General features: G+C 40.2%; 1 protein-coding gene across 1 annotated transcript in view; it reads left to right on the top strand.

Moving 5' to 3' along the window:
- The window catches only part of TRAPPC10 (trafficking protein particle complex subunit 10), a 49562-nt gene that overhangs the window by 15945 nt on the left and 9334 nt on the right, over nt 1-24283 (top strand). Inside the window, exons 2-15 of the mRNA XM_028727317.2 lie at nt 4065-4146; nt 5078-5213; nt 5570-5766; nt 8577-8772; nt 9456-9567; nt 9815-10062; nt 11138-11284; nt 12202-12316; nt 13150-13226; nt 13932-14023; nt 16032-16172; nt 17145-17257; nt 18967-19481; nt 22622-22763. Coding sequence (XP_028583150.2) covers nt 4065-4146; nt 5078-5213; nt 5570-5766; nt 8577-8772; nt 9456-9567; nt 9815-10062; nt 11138-11284; nt 12202-12316; nt 13150-13226; nt 13932-14023; nt 16032-16172; nt 17145-17257; nt 18967-19481; nt 22622-22763 — 2313 coding nt within the window. The remainder of the gene's footprint in view (nt 1-4064; nt 4147-5077; nt 5214-5569; nt 5767-8576; nt 8773-9455; nt 9568-9814; nt 10063-11137; nt 11285-12201; nt 12317-13149; nt 13227-13931; nt 14024-16031; nt 16173-17144; nt 17258-18966; nt 19482-22621; nt 22764-24283) is intronic.

Genomic DNA, 24283 nt, shown 5'->3' on the forward strand with positions numbered 1-24283 from the left:
GGAACTGATTTTTTTGCTGATTCCTCCTTCTCCTTGCCCCCTGAAAATCTGCTCTGTAGATTTGGGGATCCCCTGTATGTCAGATAATGTGGGGGTTTGATAGGGGGAATTGGAGAAAATTGCCTCCCTTTCCTCCATGGGGAGCATCCGTTGGATTGCATTCCCTTCTGCAATAAACTTTTCTGTTTGCAGAACAGTAATTTGTGTGTTTCGTTATTGTCTTGTCCTCAAATCAAAATGTAGGGCAAATGTCTGTTTTCTTGACATTTATAGCCGATTCCCAGTGTATGCACCGTGAGCAAAGTACACTTGATGTATCATAACAGCTTTAAGAGTCCTGCTGGATCAGACCATCTTGCCAGCATTTTGATTCTCACCAGGGCTTGGCAATATCAGGATTTCAACATCATGATATATCACCAGCTATATAGCAATATAGCTATAGCAATACAGCAATATATCATGATGTCTGAAAATAAGGAGGGAGAAGGAATTAAGGTGGGGAAGCAGCAGCAGCAGCAGCAGCAGCAGCAGCAGCAGCTGAGTGTTGATTCCTAGATTTGTATTGCTCTGTCCATATCAGCCCTGCAATAGCCAGGCAGTTACACCATAGGGTTATTTGCTCCTGTTGTGCATACCAGTGTTAGAAACTCGGATATATAAGCTAGGCACCAAAATGGTTAAACAACAGTTACAGTTGTCTAGTTGCCATTTCTCGGCAAGATATCTCTATAAAGTTGTATTCTTCAAATGATTTACTGACTGTGATTGATTATCAGTTTAACATCGGGTTAGTTCAGATGGCAACCTTGAGCTAGGTTAAGAATTTTGAGAACTTAAAGGAGAAAAGTCACTTATCCAGGAACAGTCCACATATATATTGGCCTATTCCTGCCTTTTTTCTTAATGCTGACTACTGCTGCTCAGGCTGCTCAGAAAAAGAGTTTTAGAAATTCATTCTGATTGTACAGATAAAATATGATAGAATTCTACAGGATGGGTTATTAATGTGTGAAAACAGTCCCCAGGCATCTTCACTTGGTTTAAAGTGGTTGAAAGCCAGGTGCAAAATGCACCTGGTATCGGACTGATTTCGAACACTGCTTTCAATGAGTGTAATTCAGATGGGAATGCTAGTGAATTTATTTATACCATGCACCCCTTCCGGTACCCTCTACTACTGAACTGAGCTATGTTGATGGTGGTAGGAATAATGATGGTGGGCCCAGCTAGAGAACTGGCATTTGCCAAAGTTTGCCGTGGGTTTAGGAGGGGCAGGGTTGGTGGAGTGATACCATCTCAAAGCAAGAATAAGAAACTAATCAAGCATCTCACATCCTCTCCTGTCAGTAAGTGGTGATGGCCATAGCAACTGGGTCTAAGGGAAATGTTGAGAAGCCTGAGGTAATGTGTTCCAGTAAGGAACCACTCACATATGTGTGTTACACTGATAGGTTGTATACCAGCACTTCACAGCAAAAGGGAACTAGCTTTGATTGCATAAGACCTCAAGTGTCACATGGTTACCTCCAAACCCATATTGGGAACATGCTGCAGTTTATTACTCTATGGAAAAGTCCCCCATGCACTTGGGGAATATGTCTAATGCTTTTTAGTAATGTTTTTTTAAATGAGATGTTTTTAAAGACTCCCATAGAAATTGTTGGGACATAATTTCAAAGCCTTAGTTGACAGTTTCATCCATATCTGCAAATAGCTGGCAAGAAAGTCCAAAATGGAAATTGTGCATTATTTGAAAATTTGAGATGCATTAATTTATTACAAGATGACTTGGGGATTATTTTAGCTGAAAAAAATGAAAGTAAACAAAAGGTGGTGTCAAAGTGTCAATCTTTGACTTGTGTTTTTGTCATGGGACTTTTAGTAGAAAATGTAGGAGCAGTTGTCAAACATGCAGCACCTGATGTCCAGTCTTTCTTAAGCTTTCCATCCATCTTGGTGTTCTTTGCTACGGCATCTGGATTTAGTGTAAAACTGTTTGTGCAGTTATTCCTCCAAGTTGTGTAGTTGTAACCTTCCAGCCCATAGCTCCTTCTTGGCCTCTGCCAATAGAATAAATTATGTAGCGTGTTTTATATGCATAATTTTGGAGGTTTGTTTCACACAGAGGATGTTTGCAAACCCAGCCTTAGGCGACATTGCTACACTTCTTTTCTAACAAAATGCTAAGTGCCACTGCCTGCTTTTCCAGCTTTGTGGTTGCCTTGTTTAGAACATCCCACTGATCACTCAGATATCTCTTTGTGCACATTCCCACTATTACAGGAAGACCACAACTTTTATGTTAATCCTTACTTAGCATTAATGAACCTCTGTTCCCAAAGCCTAATCTTGCCAGCCTTGCAAAATAACTTTGTAATCCTATCTGCCCTTTAACTGATACACAGCCACTCTGTGCTTTCTTCCTTGTTTTCTCGTCATAACCCTGTATTTTACTCCTTCCCTCCCCTACCTGTGAAAAGACTACAGTATTGGAGCACTATTGTAATAGCTGACTTCATTATTGTTCGCTATTTATAGGCGTACTTATAACAGAATTCTTGGGGCAGTTTACTTCGGGGAATAAGCCAAATTAAAAATTAATAACGAAAACAATAAAATATGATGTAGCTGAAAACCCAGGTAGCAGAGAGTAAAACAATTAAGAGCTAAAAGAGATTTAAAACGCCCTGTGCAGGAGCTGATTTAAAAGGCCTGGTGGCAGGACCGCCCCAGCATTCTCGACTGTTTGCAGAAGGACAATGACCAGTCTCTTTAAAATCCAAGGGATTGCCAGAGCAGAATATTATTCTGGCATAACGTGAATCTTTTATTGGCAGAGAGTCTGAAGTATACTGATTTGGAGAATCTCTAACATGTTGGCAATGGCTCTTACTTGATAATTGCAAAGATGACAGTAAGCTGAACATTGCTGCTCCTGACAGAAACTTATTTGAAGAAGTAGTGAGATGATTATTGCACATGCATTTTATTTTCATTGGACTCATAGTCTGATGGAAAAGGAGCACCATAAATGATGTGGTATGAGAAACAGTTTTCCTATTCAGCATCCATTTCCTCCAAATCAAAGTTTTAAAAGCTATTACAGTTTTAAGTACTCTGCAAAATGTAGTTGGAAGGACAGTTTCTACTGAAAAATTACAGAGCTGATCATTTTCTACCATTACTTTTCCCAGTTATTTTAAATAATAAAAACATTAAAATTGTGCCATTAGAGCTCAAAGCCGCAGTAATTTTTTCCTGTGCCAAAATCTAGCATGTTCTGAAATGATAGGCATGGTAGGATTTAGAAAACCTTTAGTGCAGCCAATTAAATATCAGTTATCAACTGATTATGATTTTACTTCATATATTAATACTGACTCTTCCTGTGTTCAGGCTTTTGTAGACAAAATCACACCATCTACGTCCAAGAGAGAAGTACAGGCTTGGAATAATTCAGAGTTACACACAAGTACAAAAATTATGCAGGGAAAAAATCCTAAGGGGTAAAAGAGCCCCTGAACATCTCCACAAAACTCAGTTTTAAGGAGTGCTGAGAGGAGGCAAACCCTGACAACCTGGTGGAAGAGAGAGATAGAATGGAGTGCTTGGAACAGGTGGACAAAGACATTATAGATCATAGATATAGGTAACTGACTAGTAAGAACCATTCTCTGAGCTAGGAAGTGACCTATCCAATTTCAAGATGTTTCTTCTATGTGATCTTAGTTCCGGTGTTGCAGGAATCAGCATTGGCACAATGGGATTCCCCGTGCCCTCAATGCCATCCCCAAATCTGCTCTGAGGTGTTGGGAGACCCCCCAGAACAGATTTACGGGGGCGCAGTGAGAGAAGGGGATAATGTTCTATTACACAAGGAGAAATCCTTACATTGATGGAACATTCACCTTAGAACTATGTTAAATACAACCCCTTGCCTTTAGATTCTTGTTCAACACCTGCCAATAGCTAAGGCATATTGTCAAAAAATGTCTAATAATTGGAACTTAAATGGATAATAGTCAGAATAATATTCAGAATTCTATATTTTTGTTTCTCAGGTGCTGGTGATCAGAATCTCTTCAGTTCTCTGTATCCAACACTTTCTCAGCAACTCCCAAGAGAGCCCATGGAATGGAGAAGGTAGTTCCACTTTTCTTCATTATATGCATTGGGCAAGGAATCAGTGCAGTGATGCACTCTAGCAGTCTCTTGACAAGACTTGAGATGAGTTTAGAAACTTAGAAGGAATAGACATTGCAAGTTTTCAGAGCTGTGAAGTAGCTCGCAATTAATTGTTACACCTTTTATTTTGTTCTGTCTCATTGTCTTAAAAGTATAACTATTCTGGCTAAAAGTTTTGGGTGGATGCTGCAAACATAATTCCTGTTTCAGAATAGAATATGTGTTAAGATAATAGTAAAGGTAAAGGTACCTCTGCTAGTCGTGTCCGACTCTAGGGTTGTGCGCCCATCTCACTTAAGAGGCCAGGGGCCAGCGCTATCCGAAGACACTTCCGGGTCACGTGGCCAGCGTGACAAGCTACATCTGGCAAGCCAGCGCAGCACACGGAAACGCTGTTTACCTTCCCGCTAGTAAGCGGTCCCTATTTATCTGCTTGTACCCGGGGGTGCTTTCGAACTGCTAGGTTGGCAGGCGCTGGGACCGAGCAACGGGAGCGCACCCCGCCGCGGGGATTTGAACCGCCGACCTGACGATCGGCAAGTCCTAGGCGCTGAGGTTTTACCCACAGTGCCACCCGCGTCCCCGTTAAGATAATAGAAGAATGTAAATAGAAATCACTTGAAAATGAGGGATTCACCTATTCTAACTGTTTAAGATTCATGGTAAACAAAAAATGGAATGTCTTCCATTAAAAACTTCTGTAAGTTCAGATTTGCTTTTTGTAAGAGAAGATAAGTTTATACAATTTTTAAATACATTGTACTACTGCATCTGGATTTCTGAACTGAGTATTGCCATCTTACCATAGCCAATATATTTGCCCTACATGCTTTCTTTTTCTCAGCTTTGCTCTGTGTGTAGTAATATCTGTGTTCTATATACTATTCAGGTCTTATGGGCGTGCTCCTAAGATGATTCATCTGGAATCTAATTTTGTACAATTTAAAGAAGAGCTACTACCTAAAGAAGGGAACAAAGCTCTTCTGACATTTCCCTTTCTCCATATATATTGGACAGAATGCTGTGTAAGTACGGGTGTGTGTTTTAAAACATGAACTAACAGCTAGGTAATTTGTAGTTAGCTTTGCATTCTCTTATAATTTGTGGGTGAACTTATTAAACTCAGGGGCAAGGGGAACTCTGTGCCAACTAGAATTATGCCTCATCTAGTTAGCAAAACTAGCATTAACAGTGTGTATTTAAAGTAAACTGTTGAAGAATCTTTTACAGAGAGATCTGTCAAGTGAAAATACTAGGTTCCCCCCCCCTCCCAATTCAGTTTGATAGTTTTAGAACTCCCCACCCTCTGGCATTCCAGGAAAAAGCATTTCAAGTATGTTTCAGTAAACCTGATGTTGTGTTTAATCTCTTATATCCTTAGGACACAGAAGTGTACAAAGCTACAGTAAAAGATGACATCACCAAGTGGCAGAATGTTCTGAAAGTTCACAGCTCTATGGATTGGTTAATTGTAGTGGTAGAGTGTGATGCCAAGAAGAAAAACAAAACGAACATCCTTCCCCGAACATCTATAGTAGATAAAATAAGAAATGACTTCTGTAACAAGCAGAGTGACAGGTTAGTAATTCTGGAGCTTAAGAATTTTAATTTATTGTATTTGTAGCTGGACAACTTTTGATGGTCTTTCATCTGAGAAAAGGGTGGGGCATCTTAGGCACTCTTCATGTTTCAGGATTGCAGCTCCCATCATTCTGACCATTGGGTGTACTATTTGGGGCTGGTGAGAGTTGGAATCCACAACGTATCTTAGCAATGTAAGGTTGGACCCTTGTTATATCCAAAAGTACTGGGGAAGAGAACCTTCAGAGCTTGATCTATTCCTGCCATTAGAGATGCTGGGGGACTGCTTCAGATATTATGTTTGCATGTTGTCAGCATGCTTATAAAAACAATTTGGATCCTATATAACTAAGATTGTTATACTGTCAAACATGGCCTAAATTTTGTGTCTTTTTGGCAGCTCTTAGAAAGACTATTTGTTATTACTCTTGAGTCTCTTCTAAATGATATCATCTAGTATTTATCAAGAAACCAATTTTTCCTAGTAAGTTATGAGAGGGTAAAAGATAACCTTGTTCTACAAGCGATCTGATACTTCTTCAGGTATTCATGGGCTCCAACTCCTGTCAGCCTCAGTCACTAGCTGGGGATGATTGAAGTTGTAATCAAGCAACGTTGGGCTCTCCACAGGTTCCACATATCTGATTTAAAATTTGCTTGCTTATTTTAAGAAAGAATCTAATACATGTGAAGTAGTCCTTTAGTTTGTACTTATTTTGTAACTTTTGGAACACATGCTGTAGAACGATATAGTGTGTGAATATGTATACAAGGGCTTATTAGAAACCTGGACATACCACATTAGTTGAGAGGATTCCATACTAGGCACTATTCAGTGCTGCGGTTGCACAAGAACGCTCAAAACAGGTCCCTGCACTTTCCTTCCTTCCTTCCTTCCTTCCTTCCTTCCTTCCTTCCTTCCTTCCTTCCTTCCTTCCTATGTTGCTTATATGCCAAAATGGCTTCTATTATTCTACTGCAGCCTCAGTGCTCCCTGAGGGGGCACTCAGGAAAGGCCTGACATGTAGGGCAAGAGGAAGTGGGGAATTGGTGGAAATAAGGCAGAGGCAGCTCACTTTTATATTTATATATGCACATTTGTACTCTAGCCTGTATTTAAAACTCAGACCAATTAGCAGTTGGATAAAACATACGCTTAACCTGCAGTGGAAATAGCTCTTGTTGTTACTCTCTGACAAATCACATAGTTTCTTAACTTTGTGACCAATGGCTGTAAGTCATTGGTCACAAAGCTGAAGTTCCATGAAGTCCATGCTTAGAAATCATTTGATTAGAAGAAACCACAGGGTTTTGTAACTGGTGAGTGTTGCAAAATAGGCTGGTGAAAGAAAATATTTCAGAATATTTTGAAACAAAAAATAAGTCTGTTGGCTTTCTTCCAGTTTACCACTTTCATAAAACTTTCCAAATGAAAATACGCATTCTTGTTCAGCCAGGAACAGAGCAAAGTGGCAAAGATTTAAGTCTAGCTCAGCTGGCAGAGCATGAGACTCTTAAAGAATATCAGGGCCATGGGTTTGAGCCCCACATGGGGCAAAAGATTCCTGCATTGCAGGGGGTTGGACTTGAATTCTGTGATTCCTCCTCTGGAAGAAAGCAGGGCCAGCAAGAAATGTCCACTCAAGAGGCTTCTGCCTTTTGGTGGGAAGCAGGGGGTTGAATCCAATATAGTGCTAAGGAGAACATTCGGCCAGTGCAGTGATTCCTGTTCTGGCGCTCTCCCAACCCTCCAGAGCAGATTTAGGGATGGTGCATGGGAAGGTGGGAGGGTAAGTCCTGTTGTTCAAGTGAACATCCTTGCACCATGGGGCATGTCAATACAGCACTGTTCAAATTTATTTTTGTCCTAATGCTACTATGCAGGTCAGGGTGGGATTGCTAATATTAACAGGGCCCCTTTTGAGCTGCCAATAGAGGCCAGGTTAGCTTGGGTCTCGCCATTTTCTCAGCCTTGTCTTTCTCCTCACACTTTTGCAGTTAGATAGGAAATAATGATGCACCAAAGTAGCTCGTATTTCCACTCTCCATTGCTAAAGTTGTGTCCTTAGGCGGCACTGCTCCTTTGCTGCCTGCTCTCTTATTGGCTTAATCAGAATGGAAAGTTGGATACCCTGGATAACAGGCTGGCCTATTTTACTAATATCGGGATATTTTTGGAAGGAGGACAGAGGTTGTGTACACACACATACACACACACCATGCCGCATGCGAATATTATTTAGGTACCTCTGAGGAGTTACTTTTGACCAAACCTCTTCTAAGCACTCTGTGTCCTTTTTCTTTACTTCCTTACTTTATAACACCTCAGTGCAAGTGATCTGTCTTGGGTTTTTGCTTGTGAAAACCTTCAGCACTGAAACCTTGAAACTGGGTGGTTCTCCTCCAAAGATGGGGTGTTGCTTGTTGGCCCCTCCACTTTTTCTTAGGTGGAGCACTTTTTAATCTTTTACATTTGTTTTGTTTTATTGATTTTTTTGTATTATTTTAAAACACCTTGAGACTCTGGTGGTGTGAAGTGATAAAACCCTTTTCCTGTCATTCTTGCTAAAAAGAAAGTAACCTCCTAGCAAGTCTAGTATCCCATTTGATTTGTCCATTCTTGACCAAAATATTAATTAATCTAGCTCAGTTGGTTAGAGCATGGTGCTGATAACACCAAGGTCGCAGGTTCGATCCCCCATAAGGAACAGCTGCATATTCCTGTATTGCAGGGGGTTGGACTAGATGATCCTCGGGGTCCCAAACTCGTATGATTATACGATTTTATGATTCTTTCCTCCTTACAGATGTGTAGTGCTATCTGACCCCTTGAAAGACTCTTCCCGCTCTCAGGAGTCCTGGAATGCCTTCTTGACAAAACTCAGGACCCTGCTTCTCATGTCTTTTACCAAAAACCTTGGCAAATTTGAGGATGACATGAGAACTTTGAGGGAGAAGAGGACGGAGCCAGGATGGAGTTTTTGTGAATATTTTATGGTCCAGGTATAGTAAAGCAGTCTATGGAAAAATAAACCTTTAAAAAACTAGTCTTGTACTGCTTGTATCAAATAATGTGTTTGCATTAAACTGTTTCCTTTAAACTGTGTAGAGCTAAAGTGTGGTGTAGTGGTTAAGAGCGGTAGTCTCGTAATCTGGGGAACCAGGTTCGCGCCTCCGCTCCTCCACATGCAGCTGCTGGGTGACCTTGGGCTAGTCACACTTCTTTGAAGTCTCTCAGCCCCACTCACCTCACAGAGTGTTTGTTGTGGGGGAGGAAGGGAGAGGAGAATGTTAGCCGCTTTGAGACTCCTGAAGGGGAGTGAAAGGCGGGATATCAAATCCAAACTCTTCTTCTTCTTCTTCTTCTAAAATCATGAGAAAAAGTTTTTGTTTCAGTGCTTCATTTTTAATTGCATGAGTCAATTTAGTTACCTTGCACAGAGCTTATAGAAAAGGGATCTAAAGATGCAAACCAGTACCCACTTTGTACCACCAAGATTAACACATTTTCAAGAGTGAAGACTTAAAAATTGGCCCTTGATTTTCTAAGAGTAGTCTTCAGTTATTTTTGCCGGGGTGGGGGGTGGGGATACCAAGTACTGTACAATTTTTGTTGCTACAGTTTTGTTGCTTCCATTTTTTTGCACCCTAACTATTAACATATATTTTTCTTTATATATTAAAAGGAAGAATTGGCCTTTGTCTTTGAAATGCTGCAGCAATTTGAGGATGCCCTTGTGCAATATGATGAGCTGGATGCCCTGTTCTCCCAGTATGTTGTCAACTTTGGAGCTGGTGGTAAGTAGTTAAATCAGAAGTGTAATTGAGCATTTCCATGAAGAGATCTGATGACTTTTGCTTTGCAAAATTAAATTCAAGCAATCCAAGGGTTACAAATAATCCACTTGATTGTGTAAACTTTTTATTTCGCCGTAATAAAAAGTGTATTCAACAGAAAACTTTAATACGGATGTGTGTAGCTTAATTCACATTGCTTCAATGTGCCAGGTGTCGTTACCTCTCACTGTGTGTGTGTTTTGCATAGATGGCGCAAACTGGCTGACTTTTTTCTGCCAACCGGTGCGAAGCTGGAACGGGCTGGTTCTTCGTAAGCCAATAGACATGGAGAAAAGAGAACTGATTCAGAACCAGGAAGCCACCCTGTTAGACCTGCGCAGTTACCTCTTTTCTCGCCAGTGCACATTGCTGATCTTTCTCCAGAGACCCTGGGAGGTATCTCAGCGAGCGCTAGAACTTCTCCACAACTGTGTGCAAGAGCTAAAGCTCCTTGAAGTAAGTTTATGTAAATTAATCTGTCAAGTGATTTAATGCTTAAATTCCCTCCCTAGCTCCTTGTTTTGCTCTGGATTATAGAGTGACCAAAAACAGGGGTGGGCAAAAGAGAGATTGGGGTCTGCGGGTAGATTTCTGGGTGATTTGAAGTATGTCAGCAAGGATTCACACTCCTGGTCATTTAACAATAGTTACAACCAAAATATATTTATTATTATTAGTATTTAAATTTATGGGATGCGGGTGGCGCTGTGGGTAAAACCACAGTGCCTAGGACTTGCCGATCGTATGGTCGGTGGTTCGAATCCCCGCAGCGGGGTGAGCTCCCGTCTTTCGGTCCCAGCTCCTGCCCACCTAGCAGTTCGAAAGCACCCCCGGGTGCAAGTAGATAAATAGGGACCCCTTTATAGCGGGGAGGTAAACGGCGTTTGCGTGTGCTGCGCTGGCTCGCCAGAGCAGCGATGTCACACTGGCCATGTGACCCGGAAGTGTCTGCGGACGGCGCCGGCTCCCGGCCTCTAGAGTGAGATGAGCGCACAACCCTAGAGTCTGTCAAGACTGGCCCGTACGGGCAGGGGTACCTTTACCTTTACCTATTTAAATTTAAAGTCTATTATGTTGAGAAATGCTGGTGGAGGTGGGAACCAGGAGTAGATTTTTTGTGTGAAAGGACTGTGAGCTCAATTCTGTTACTAAAAACAAATTCCTGATTCCAGCCGAGTGTCTGCTCATAGTTTTACATTGCCTCCTGACACTATTTGCACTTGACTTCTTTTTGTTGGGTTTTGGGGTTCTAATAAAAAGACAAACCCAAAGTAAATCCCACAAACCTGAAGTCTTCCCAACTCTGAGCTTAAGGGTCTTTTAGGGTGGCAAGAACTTGAGCCTCCTTTGGAAAGTGATTAGCTAGTTTGTGTGGAAGTTTGTGGTGTCTGGCAGGAGATGATAGATTGTCCTCAAGACCTGGCTTTGTGTTGCATGCAACCCCCCGTTAAAAGCCATTAGTACTAATCTATACATTTTTTGCCTTATAAATGTCGGGTCTGAACTATGTCTTTGTTGTTCTTATCTCTAGGTCTCTGTTCCTCCTGGCGCTTTGGACTGTTGGGTCTTCTTGAGCTGCTTGGAGGTTTTGCAGAGAATAGAAGGTTGCTGTGATCGGTCTCAGATTGATGCCAATGTCTCCCACACAGTCGGCTTATGGAGTTACGCCACTGAAAAGGTAAACAAAGGGAGTGATGCATGTTGCCAAACTGTCAGTGGAAAAGTTTCATAGTTACAATCAGTACAACTTTTATTTAATGGGAGATAGGCCAATATGATACTGAAGTTCTGCTTCTAACGGATCAGTCAAATGTTTGCAAGGGCAGTGCACTCATTTTTCTTCTTAACCAAACACTGTACCTGGATATATTTGGCTAGCTACATTCCCAGATAATGAACTTTTGTACTTCTTGCATCAGTCTAGCTGACAATCTCTCCTCCCCGCCCCCAAAGACCCTGGCATGTGCATACAAATGTAGTTTTTCATGGGTACATTGGGTCAGGGGATTAGCCCACCTGTTCAGCATTGCAGTCTATTCTCCACATCGTACACTGGACAATTGTATTTGCATAGGGGTGTACATGTCTGCAGTCCAATGTGTGTAGACCTATATGTACACAGTTAGATCCTTCATGTGATAAACTCCATGTTGGGATATGACCGGTTGCAAACAGGGGAATGGGATTTTACATGATTCTGCAGATTATACAAATACTGTGAAGCATTTGGTTGGTTACTGTTTCGGAAAGAATGCAGAGCTAATAGACTAACTCAGTAAGGTAGTTCTGTTGCAGATGCCCTGTAAGATTTTGGATGTGTTGGGGTGGCAATGCATACATGTGACTTATAACATTGTTTGAAATGAATCTGTCAGGTTTAAGACGGTTTCTTTCATCTGGTATCCCACTCTTCTCAGTTGCTCACGTTTATTTTCTGGAAATATAGATGTTATTTGCTGGAAAGACAGAAACTTAGCAGTTATTGAGGCGTTATGATTGTCAAAATAAATTTGTGAGGTGCTGCAAGACTCTTTGTGTGACTTGGGAGTTAAAAATGTAGCCAGTGTACAATGACAAAACTTTATATTTCTGCAGTTGAAGTCCCTGGGTTACCTATGTGGACTTGTGTCAGAAAATGGGCCCAACTCAGAAGATCTTAATCGAACAGTTGATCTTCTAGCAGGACTTGGAGCTGAACGCCCTGAAACAGGTATTTACAGAAAATGTTTTATGAAACTATGTGAAGGCCCAGTAAGTTCTCTTGATGTCAGTCATGCTTTTGATGGACAACTATTGTTTGCGTCAGTATTTGCCAAAGTTATCCATGTTCAGAGACAGTTGGCTACTGAAATGTTCATACTGAAAAGGGATTAATCTTCTCCACAATGCATGTAGCTGGACCATTTTTGAATACCACAGAAATTCTTTTATGCTATACTTCCTGGTGGACAGGAAGTTTGTAACTCTGTAGTCAAATAACATAATGCTGGTAATTTGAGTTTCTTGTTATGTGTTTGATGTACTAATATATTCCTTTGGATAACTGTGTAGCCGCTGCTTGTTTTTTAAATGACACTTTTAGTCTTGCTATACAGTGAAAATTTAAAAGATCACCATTTCCTTTGAAAACAAAGAGTAGAACTGTGTTCCTGTTAACATAAATAATAATAAAATTGTAGAGTTGGAAGGGACCCTGAGGATCATCTAGTCCAGTCCCCTGCAATGCAGAAATAGACAGCTATCCCATATAGGGATCGAACCTGCAATCTTGGTGTTATCAGCACTATGATCTAACCAACAGAACTAATTTTTTTGCACTGACAGAATATTTGATATATCAGCTAGATGTGCTGAAATAAGAGCAAATCAAAGCCCACATTTGAGTTTGAATCATAGATAGAAAACCCCAGACTCGCCTAATGTTAATATCTTGGTTCTTTTAAATATAGCACAGGATAAAGTGCAGTGTGGTGTCTTCCTGCATTAATTTTAGTTGCCTTTTGAAAACGGAAGTCTTACATCTGTCCTATTTTATTTTTGAAGCCAATACAGCACAATCTCCTTATAAGAAACTGAAAGAGGCCTTATCATCTGTAGAAGCTTTTGAAAATCACTACTTAGTAAGTATGCTATATATATTCTGCATGTAGACTCTAAATAAGAGAACAAAATATTATAGAGTGTATAATATATTGCGTGTAGTCTTCAGTCAATATTTGCAGCAGAATACTATACTAGTTTAAGAAATAGTGTAGACTCACCATCAGTGTCGGGAGGGATCTTCAAAGTCTTGATTCAAAATGGCAGCCAGCACCCAAAAGTTGACAAAAACTACTATCCCACCTTGGGAACCCTTGTGGCGAGTTTAATAGTGATATCTCAATAGGTGTCCAAACCTATAGAGAACAAACGGATAGACTTTCAAAAATACATAGCTGATGAAGATAACGAGCATAACATATTTGAATATATGGAGGCTGGTTAAATGTTTGTTGATATAGCTTTTTACATAGTCTCTTGCCCTGCGTATTTTGATGCTGAGTGATTATAAAGTCAGTATCTAAATACAATGGTGGAATTCTTGTATGTGTAATTAGCTTTTTAAAATATTTGCCAGATTTCCTCTAAACTTTCAAAAAGTAATCAACAACTTAGAACAGTGCAAAAACAAAAACAAAAAACCCAAAGGAACTTTGGAAAAGATCTTTGTGCTCAATCTATAGGATATATGCTTCTGAATATATTAAACATAAAGTTTTGGAAGAAAGAACTGTTGTAAGATAGCTTGTCCTAAAGCCCCTTGTCTTTTCTTTTATCTTATGTAGGATCTTTCCCATGCCACCATTGAAATGTACAAAAACATTGGAAGATCTCGCTCAGCAAAGCTTGTTGGAAAGGATCTGGCAGAATTTTATATGTAAGGAAAACTTTAAATGGTTGCCTTTTAAGGAACAAAACTTTTAATCTTGAAGGGCACTGTGGCAGTGCATCCTTGTTGATTCTCCTTGATATCTCAGCTTTTCATACCGTGAACTATGATGTCCTCCTGGATTGTCTCTGATACGTTGTTACAGTTATTCCACTCCTATGTACAGGTCCCACTTGGCATGCCTGCTGTGGGGTCCTGTAGGGTTCCATTTTGCCCTCATGCTCTTCAGTATCTATATGAAGCTGCTGGGTGAGGACATCAGGGAAGCAAGGTGTCAGCAGTGTAGGCTGTTGACAAATCCAGCAGTACTTCTTGCTGGAATAAGGTGAGACTGGAAGGCATTGGGCTGGTGTCTGGAGGCTGTAGGGGGAAGGGTGGGCAATAAACAACAACAACAGCAGCAGCAGCAGCAGCAAGCTGGATGAGGGCCACTATAGTAAGACTGCATCTTGAAGACAGAAGCTGTGTGGGTAGGCAGATCTTTGCCCTGGGAACTAGATAGGTTCCCTGATTTGGATAGGGTTGCATTCTCTTTGAAAGAGCAGGTATATAGTTGGAAGTATTCATTGATTCAACACTGTCACAGGAAACAGAGATGGATTCTGAGTTTTGAACTACCCTTTCCCACTCCATCTATCTTGCCAGCTACATCTGTTTCCACTCAACTGCAGTGACTCCTGCTCAGCTAACCTACTATCTGAACTACTGTAACACAGTTTACATGGGGCTGCCTATGCAAATGATCCAGAAACTCCAATTAGTGCCAGAATGCAGCTGCCAGAGTATTGTCTGGGATAGCCATGGGGAATTGCATTAAAACCAACCCAAAAAGATCTTCAGTGGCTGGCTGAATTTTTCCAGGCTGAATTTAAAGTCATAAATGACTTGGGATCCAAGTATGTGAAGGATTGCTTCTGCTGTTACCAGCTTGCCCAGGCTCTTTGATCTGGAGGGGAGGCCCATCTCAGAGTCTCACTATTAGAAGAGATGTATTATGTGGTGATAAGTGATTTGGCCTCATCATTGGTGGTTCCCTGATGGTGGAATGTCTTCTCCCAGTGTGATTGGCACTGACCTTATTAACATTTTTGTGCCAAGTGAAAACATTTCCTGTTTGTCTGAGCCTTTCAGTGATTTTAGTCATTCTCTACAATGAGAACCATCTCTGGAGTTTGATGTTGATTTTATGGACTTTTATCTGCTTGCTTTATTGACTGTGGTTTTAATGGAGATATAAATCACTCTGAGATCTTCGGATAAAGAGCAGGCTGAAAATATATTTAATAAAATAATAAATAATGCACTTAGAAATTAAGAGACGTTTTAGGCACATGTTCTAAAAAATAATCGGAAACAAACAAACAGAAAAAGGCTAGGTTAACCAGTTAGCTTCTCTATGCTGCAAGAGCAAAAATATGTGCTCAAAATTGTATTAGCTATCCTAATGATTAGATCCCTAACCACCATTCCTTTATGTGTGTGTACAGTGATATGGAATCTAAGACAAGGAAGGGGTAAATGCTCTGTAGTTCTATCGAGATATGCACACAGCTTAATATTATCAAGGACTCTATGAGCTGAAAAGCTTTCAAGGTATTCTAGCAATCCATTCCATGTACAATGAATGTTAAGCATATTGAATAGGGTATTAGTTATTTTATTACTATATTATTACAGCATAAAATTTACTTGCCGCTTGATTGTAAAAAAAATCAATGCTGTTTGCAAAAAGATAGAACAATAAAATCGAGAAAAATTCACAGCCATACTTTAAAACATATAAAAGTTTAAATACTAAAATTGATTAAAATCACCTTGGCTTGTCTAAGCTTGTCTAAGCAAGAATGTTTTCAGCAGGTGCCGAAAAGAGTACAGTAAAGGCACCTGCTCTATAGTTACCTAATCTATAGTTCATGTTTGTAGCAGAGGAAAGGTTTCCATTTAAAAAAAATTGTAAACTGCTTTCCCACTCCCTGTCTGTGACTCTTTTCCCAAGGAAAAAGAAGAGTCCTCAAAAGGCTGAAGTCTACCTTCAAGGAGCATTGAAAACCTACCTTGCGGAGGGATGGGCATTGCTTATTACGCATACACGGAAGCAGCTAGCAGAATGCCAGAAACACCTGGGACAAGTGGAAAAGTATCCTTCAAAACAAAGGGTATGTCTTAGGTACATGTGTGCTTCATTGGGGAGCGTGGGTAGTATAGCAGAGGGTGCACAGTATTGTCACCCAAGGATTGCACCAATAACCCTGGAAACTCTTCAAAATCGATCTTGCAATTTTTCGTCAGAGGTTAGCTGTTGGAGCTGCCGGGCTTTGCACATAACTGCCATAAAGGCCCTGGCATCACTTTTATTTAATATTTATTTCTTAATACTTATATACTACTTGATAGTAGACTACCTTGGAAGTGGTCCACTGACTCAGCCGGTCTTCAGTCCCTCCTCTCCCTAAATCTGCTCTGGAGAGTTAGGTGAGCTTCCATAAGGTTTAGAGGGGAGGAAATCCTATTGCGTGAGCAGACTTTGTTCTGCTTGCACACAACCCACTTAGCGCTATGTCGAGTTACACCGCTAATGTCACGTATATGCTAATAGGGTCTGAACTGGCAATGACTCTCCAGGGAAGAGAACTTGGGATCGTGGTTGGTAGCTTGGTGAAAGTGTTGACCCAGTGTGTACCAGCGGCTAAAAAGACAAATTCCATGTTAGGAATAATTCTGGTTGCTTCACCTCAAGTCAAGAAGGATATTGTAGAGTTCAGGAAAGGGCAGCCAAACTGGTCAGGGCTGGAACAATTCCCCTATGAAATGTCTGGCTCTTCAGTTCCCTCACAGTTTGAGGAATCCTTATGAGCGTCCCAGTTTTAAGTAAACACTCCTGAGTTCCAGTTGGCAGAGGGGATGTGATGTCATCGTTGATATAATTACTCCTATTAAATAATTACTAAGCAGGTTTGTTTTTAAATGTAGAATTAGGTGTGGAGATTATGTGATTTTTTAAAATTATTTTTTTTAATGTGAATGAAGTATTTGTCGTTGCATCAAGGTGGCATATTATTTGTGTGTGTATGTATACTCCTTTCTCCACACTTCCTTAACTTCGTGCCAGCTATCTTCAAACAAGCAGTCTTTTAGCTGCTGATGATCACTTAACGGAAGAAGAGCGCAAACACTATTGCCAAGAAATACTAAATTTTGCCAAACAGCCCTCAGAAGGTGAAGGTAAGACTTTCAAGAGAGACTTATTGTGAAACTTCAACTAGGCTATCTTTCTCAAGAAGTTAGGGCAGAGTGGGGAACCTTAGGCCTCTCTGTCTGGCTGTCAGGACCCTGCCCAGATCACCAGACCTAACTTGGATCCTCCTTGAGGTTTTGTTTTCCCCTGGCTGGAATATGTATTCGAACTCTGATAGTGCCCCTTGCCTTGCCGGAGGCTAGCATGGTGTGTGAAAGTATAAAACTAGCCTATTGTACAAATTATATTCGTTTGCCTCTGTCTTTACCCACCATGGGCATTACCCAGAGTATTGCCCTGAAGGGAATGTCTGAGAAAGATTCACCACTCCTGTGCCAGTGGCTTTTGGTTTTGAATGGCTTTTAAAGCAAAATTAGTTTCATCTTGCTCCTTTTCGAAGGAATAATTTTCTATAGGTGATTCCATTTCTTTTTTTAGCTCCTTCATTTTATTGCATCCTGCCCTCTTTTGTCTACTATTTTGTTCAACTAACAGCTTCAGAAATTTACTAAAAATGCTGTGGCTTTAGGTATTGTGTGATTATACAGAGCTCATAATATTTGCAGAATTAGGTTGCAGAGTTTAGTTTCCTGAAAATCTCAGCTTTCATTTTTATTGCACAAGTTTCTAGCCCATATGTACTTGAAAGTGTGTTAGAAATGAAGCTGAGAGAGTGGTTGAATTAGATTTCTAGTACTTTGGAGATGGGGTTTACATAGTACTCTATATACTTATTTGTCTCTCCCCAGGATTAGGCCAATTAGAATAAATTATGCAAAGCATATAGATAGCATATTATGCAGAATATATTGTCTAAATGGGTTTAGGTTGCAGAATTTGGTCTTTTTGACACAATTAAGCAAGAGTGATTGGCTGTATCCAGCATTAGTGATAGTCAGAGTAGACCCATTGAAGTTCATGGACATGGCCAACTTAAGTCTATTAATTTCAGTGTATTTATTCCGAGTATAACTTAGTGTGTTACAACACAATACAGTGGTACCTCGCAAGACGAATGCCTCGCAAGACAAAAAACTTGCTAGACGAAAGGGTTTTTTGTTTTTTGAGCTGCTTCGCAAGACGATTTTCCCTATGGGCTTGCTTCGCAAGACGGAAACGTCTTGCAAGTTTGTTTCCTTTTTCTTAACACCGTTAATACAGTTGCGACTTGACTTCGAGGAGCAACTCATAGAACGTGGTGTGGTAGCCTTTTTTGAGGTTTTTAAAGACTGTGGTGATTTTTGAAGCTTTTCCAAAACTTTCCTGACACCGTGCTTTGCAAGACGGAAAAAAATTGCAAGACGACAAAACTCGCGGAACGAATTAATTTCGTCTTGCGAGGCACCACTGTATATATAGTACAGCTGGAATTCAAAAAGTACTTTTGATGAGCCCAAAGACTTGTATTATCCCTGCATTGCAGGGGGTTGGACTAGGTGACTCTTGGGGTTCCCTTCCAAGTCTGCAATGCTATTATTCCATGATTGCAGAACCTGCAGAAATGTTTACACTCTGAGTCTGGAGATACATTGAGGTTTATGAATCTGTGCCCCTAAGGTTGTGCTGAGATTCACAAACCAAGAGTTTATGCTCTTCCTTAGAGTTACTAGGTATTAGCTGAATGGTAACTTTGCTTTGATTACACTCATACGGTCAATAGAGTTTCACATGTATCTTATTTTATGTTTGTTTGCAGATCAGAAAGTTATACTGTCCATGCATTCCTTTGCACAGCTGAAGAATCTGCATTTTGACCCTCCTAATGCGGTGGTCCATGTGGGTGGGACACTGTCCATTGAACTGACGCTGGCAAATCAGATGCCCATCGCGGTGAAAGTGGATCAGATTGCTATTAATATCCATTTCAGCATTGAAAAAAATAGCTACCGGAAGACAGCTGAGTGGCTCACAAAACACAAGACTTCCAATGGTATTATCAGCTTTCCAAATGAGGTTGTAGGTCTCTCTCTATCAAGAAGTAGCTTGCCGATGTTGGAGTTGTATGAGATGTATGAAAGGAGCCCCTCGGATAATTCCTTGAACACAACAGGCATCATCTGCAAAAATGTGCACATGCTGTTGCGAAGGCAGGAGAGCAGCTCTTCTCTGGAAATACCCACGGGGCTAACTCTGGAGGATGGTGCCCACGTTTTAAAATGTAGCAACTTAATACTGGAACCAGGGGTCAATAACATAACTTTCAGAACCCAGGTATGTTCTTATGGAAGGCAAGCGGTAACCTGGTATTGCTCCCTTGCCTGAAATTTGCAACTCTGCTACTTCTTGCTTTTAGCCCCTCTCAAGCCTGGCTGGCCTTGACTTACTTAGAAGAAAGGCTTCTAGCTGTGCCAGGATGTCTGGCTGGTTCTGTGACATATATCTGTAGAAAATCAGGATTACTCTTAGCCAAATATCTTTTAACACATTATTTTCAGTTCTTGTCACTTCTCTAAAGTTTAAAAACTTTGAGCTGCTTAGCTGGAATTAACATTCAATCTTCCGTGCTCATTGTCAAAACAGTGTGCAGAAAATGGTTTTAGTCAAGCTTGCTGAGAATTAATTTGCAAGATGTTTAAAGTGATAAGCGGTCTCTTGATCATACAATAGTTTGTACCTTTAAAACTTTTAATAGCACAAAAAACCCTGCACTTCAGCTTTGTACGGTTTGCCAGCTACGGTCAGTACAGTGGTACCTCGGGTTAAGAACTTAATTCTTTCTGGAGATCTGTTCTTAACCTGAAATTGTTCTTAACCTGAAGCATCACTTTAGCTAATGGGGCCTCCTACTGCAACACGATTTCTGTTCTCATCCTGAAGCAAAGTTCTTAACCTGAGGTAATATTTCTGGGTTAGCGGAGTCTGTAACCTGAAGCGTGTGTAACCTGAAGCGTATGTAACCCGAGGTACCACTGTACTGTGCAGAGATAGCCTGACCACTGTAGTCCATGCATTGCTGACCTCAAGGCTGGATTACTGTAATGCGCACCATGTGGTGACTGGCCTTGGGTCTGGTTCAGAAGTTCCAGTTGGTGCAGAATGCAGTAGCCCAACTTCTGATGGGAGCTTCTGGTGGAGAACATGTTACATGGTTGTTAATACCATTGCACTGGTTGCCCATCTGCTACTGAGCCTGGTTCAAAGTTGTCATCATAATTTACAAAGCCCTGAACAAGTTAGGTCCAGGGACCACCTGACCTTTATATCCCAGCTTCATCACTGAGATCATCTGTAGGAATGTTGGTCATTCCTCAAGTTGGTGAGGCTTATTAGACTGCAACAATTCAAGTCTTTAGTGTCATGAGCCTAGTCCTGTGGAATATTCTGCTGATAGAGATTCAGCAGGCACCTTCTGTGCCATCTTTGAAAGACCTGCTGAAAATTGTTCTGTCCCACCAGGACACTGCAGGCGGTTATGAATACATCCTTCCACAATGGTTAATAGATGTCTGTTTTTAACTGTTTTGTGTGGTTTTTATTACACAGTTTTGTTTCAGTGCTGTAAACCACTTTGATACATATTTTTAAATGACATAGTGGCGTGCAAATATTTTACTAAATTAATAATATCAGGGGCCTGTTCAAATGTTTCATTACTGCAGTGTCTTGAATTTCATAGGTACATGCTTTTTTAGTAGGAAAGAGTAGTGGATTGCTCACTTTTTGTCAGTCACTTGCTATATATTAGCCAATTTGTCTAAAATAGGACTAGGCTATGTATGGCCTACATGTGCTTTCCCCAGCCAGTGTAGTAGAGTATACTTGGTTGCCCTGAAGCCACTGCCATTCATGCTCAAAGCAGAGTAGGCAACAATGGCAAAGCAATTGGAGTTGGATTAAAAGTGGGTAGATGCCTCACATAATAGACTAGACTGGTTTGAAATGCTTAAGCATTGTGCTTCTTTAGCTTTATTGTGAGTTCATGCAGCTTCATTTTGAAAGAGTGCAATTAGCTGAAATCTCTGCTCCGCTATCCTCGAGCAATGTCCATGATGTATCAGAAACCTTTCTTCAAGCATTGTGGAGTGCAAAGTGCAGGTCTTTGTTGTTCCCTTCTTCTGTTTCAGAACTTCTCTGCAAGCGAGATTGACTCAATGTACTGCGCGTATCAGAGGCCAGTGCTAGCAAGCCAAAGTTTTTGGCCAAGGGACAAAATGTATATAGCCTTTGGCAGTAGTAGGTCAAGTGGTACTACACCTTTCAGTAATTTGAACAGCAGTACCGTTCAATTACAGGCTAGCCACCTTCTGGCTGCAGACCGGAATTGCAAATAAATGAGTTCTGTATTAATATATTACCACAAAGTTCATGAACACATTTTAAGTGGTATTTCTGCAGAGTGCTCTACAGCAACTGTAAAGACAAATGTTGGCTGATGTTCTGAAAATACCACAAGCAAACATCGCTTAACAGCATAGCTGAGAACAATTGTTGCTTTAGAAGTTATGTCACCTTTGATGTAAAAAAATAAATAAATACATATTTGAATTTGTGCCACAAAGCAGACTGCTTACCAGCATCCTTAAATAAGCCACACTTCAATATTTTTGAAGTTATTAAATAATCAACCCTCTTGCATTTTGTATAAATGGGTGCCAGTAGAAAAATAAAACTACAGTTGAATAACCTTGAAGTTACATGGTTTGTTTCTCTCACACATACCCCAGTTTGATTTTCAGCCTGCTATTTTAAGACTGTGTGTTTCTTATGCAAGAGTCCGTGTGTGGTGCAGTCAATTATAAGTGTAGGGGAGACATTAACTTAATAACAACACACCTCAAGCTATTCGGACACTTGCCGTTCTATACATACAAAATCTGGATATACCAACAGCCACATGCTCATACAACTATGCAGCCCTAAACTTTTATTATTGCAGTGTAGCCTGTTTTGCATGAGTATGTGTTTATATTAAGAATATAGTAATTACCATTCATTCAATATTTCCTAGTGAAAATAGTCTCCAGGGAACTCAAGGTACTCACAGTATAAAAAACCACATTTTAAAAAATAAATAAATAAAAGAATTCAGTACAGAGATAATAGTAACCAATGAGAATTTTGATACAATTTGAAAAGCAACACACATATGCCCAAGAAAATCCATGTATCATAACTAACTCAAAGCAGACCTGTTTAAGGCCCAGCAGAGCATAATAGCAAAAGTAAAGTTTTTACCTGGTGTTGAAAAGATGTTAATGATATTTTTTCCTGTATACAAATTATTATTGTTGTTGTTGTTGTTCTGGCTTCTGCATATGTCTCCAGGTGATTTACAGAAATTTGAAATGTTCTGTCAGATCACCTGATAAAACTGAGATCCCTAAAGAATATTGTTTTTTATTTTCTCATAGGGCAAGGATCCTGGAACATACACACTCAGGCAGTTATGCATTTCAGTGGGCAAAATGCAGTTTGCCCTTCCTCATATTTACCCAATAGTGCAGTATGATGTTTACTCTCAGGAGCCACAGCTAAAAGTGGAGCCATGTACTGGTAGGTAAATTTGTTTGAAACTATGCATGTTAATTTCTCTTGCTACGTGTCTAAATTAGCTACTTTCCAGTTTGAAATATGTTCTGCAACTTATGAACTAATTTGGAGGACTAAATTCTCAGTAACTAGCTTGCAACAAGAGTCAAATATACAAATGCTTAACATTTTGAAATACACTATCTAATTTCAGTGTAATGTGTTTTTGCACTGCCTTGATAGTTTTATTGAAGGGCAGTCCTAGATAGCTTTTTAATAAAGTTTGTCAGCTAGCTGCCATTGGAAATGGTTTGCTCATAACCTTGCAGAACAGCTAGATAAATCTTGAGTAATTAGACATTCATGCACCTGGTGCTTTGGAAATAAATGTACATTACATAGTTTAACTTAATGAGGCCAAGGGAAACTTTTAATTGATTTTGCTGCTGGAGCCACTGTTCTTGCCAAGTAACTTCCTACAATATCTGTTGCAATATCTGAGTACATTCTAGGTTGCGAAAAATTGTGGAACGCGTGCCTTGTCTTGCCTGACTTTCCTCAGTCAGTTTTGGGGAGTTTGTTTTGGCTGTTTCCAATGCAGGAAACTATTGAACTTCTCATTTACTTAGAAGAGCTTCTCAATCAAGGAAGATGCTGAAATACAGCCTTAGCTGTGAAGGCTCTTGTTGCGGAACTTGTTCCACAGCTGAATCCACCAACTTGAAAATTCTGTGTAGGGTTTTCCCTACTTAGAGGAAGTGAAGTTTGCATTTCACATAATTATTTTGATCATTAATATTCAAAAAAGGAGGGATGCTGGAGGATTCCTGTTTCCTCTGGGAGTGAAGCTACCCTTTCCCCCTGCCCCTCAGAGCCATACACGGTTCAGCATACCGATTTGTGGGTTGGTCCACAATTTACAAACCAACATATGCATGGGTCCAACAGCACAACTGAGCATACTGTGGTTTAGTTACTAGCTGCTCCAAGCAGCTGTAGAATGTTAGAGAGAGAAGGTGGCTCCCAGGCCTTGTTGCAAGGACATTATTATTTTTCTTTTATTATAACACTGCAGATTTTCTCTATCATCTATCTATCATCTATCTATCTATCTATCTATCTATCTATCTATCTATCTATCTATCTATCTATCTATCTATCATCTATCTATCATCTATCATCTATCTATCTATCTATCTATCTATCTATCTATCTATCTATCTATCATCTATCTATCTATCTATCTATCTATCTATCATCTATCTATCTATCATCTATCATCTATCAATCTATCTATCTATCATCTATCTATCTATCTATCTATCTATCTATCTATCTATCCATCTATCATCTATCTATCTATCTATCTATCTATCTATCTATCTATCTATGTAAACAGGACACATGGACCCAAGCCAAGATCTGGAAGCCAAGTTTCAACCATGGTTTCATATTTTGGCTTTCTGGCTAGCTATCAACCACAGATTCTCAGTTTGGACATAATGGCTAGCACACGTTTCCTTTGCTTGCACAAAGGGAAGGGC

Source organism: Podarcis muralis, chromosome 4 (genome assembly GCF_964188315.1).
Source record: "Podarcis muralis chromosome 4, rPodMur119.hap1.1, whole genome shotgun sequence".
NCBI lineage: Eukaryota > Metazoa > Chordata > Lepidosauria > Squamata > Lacertidae > Podarcis > Podarcis muralis.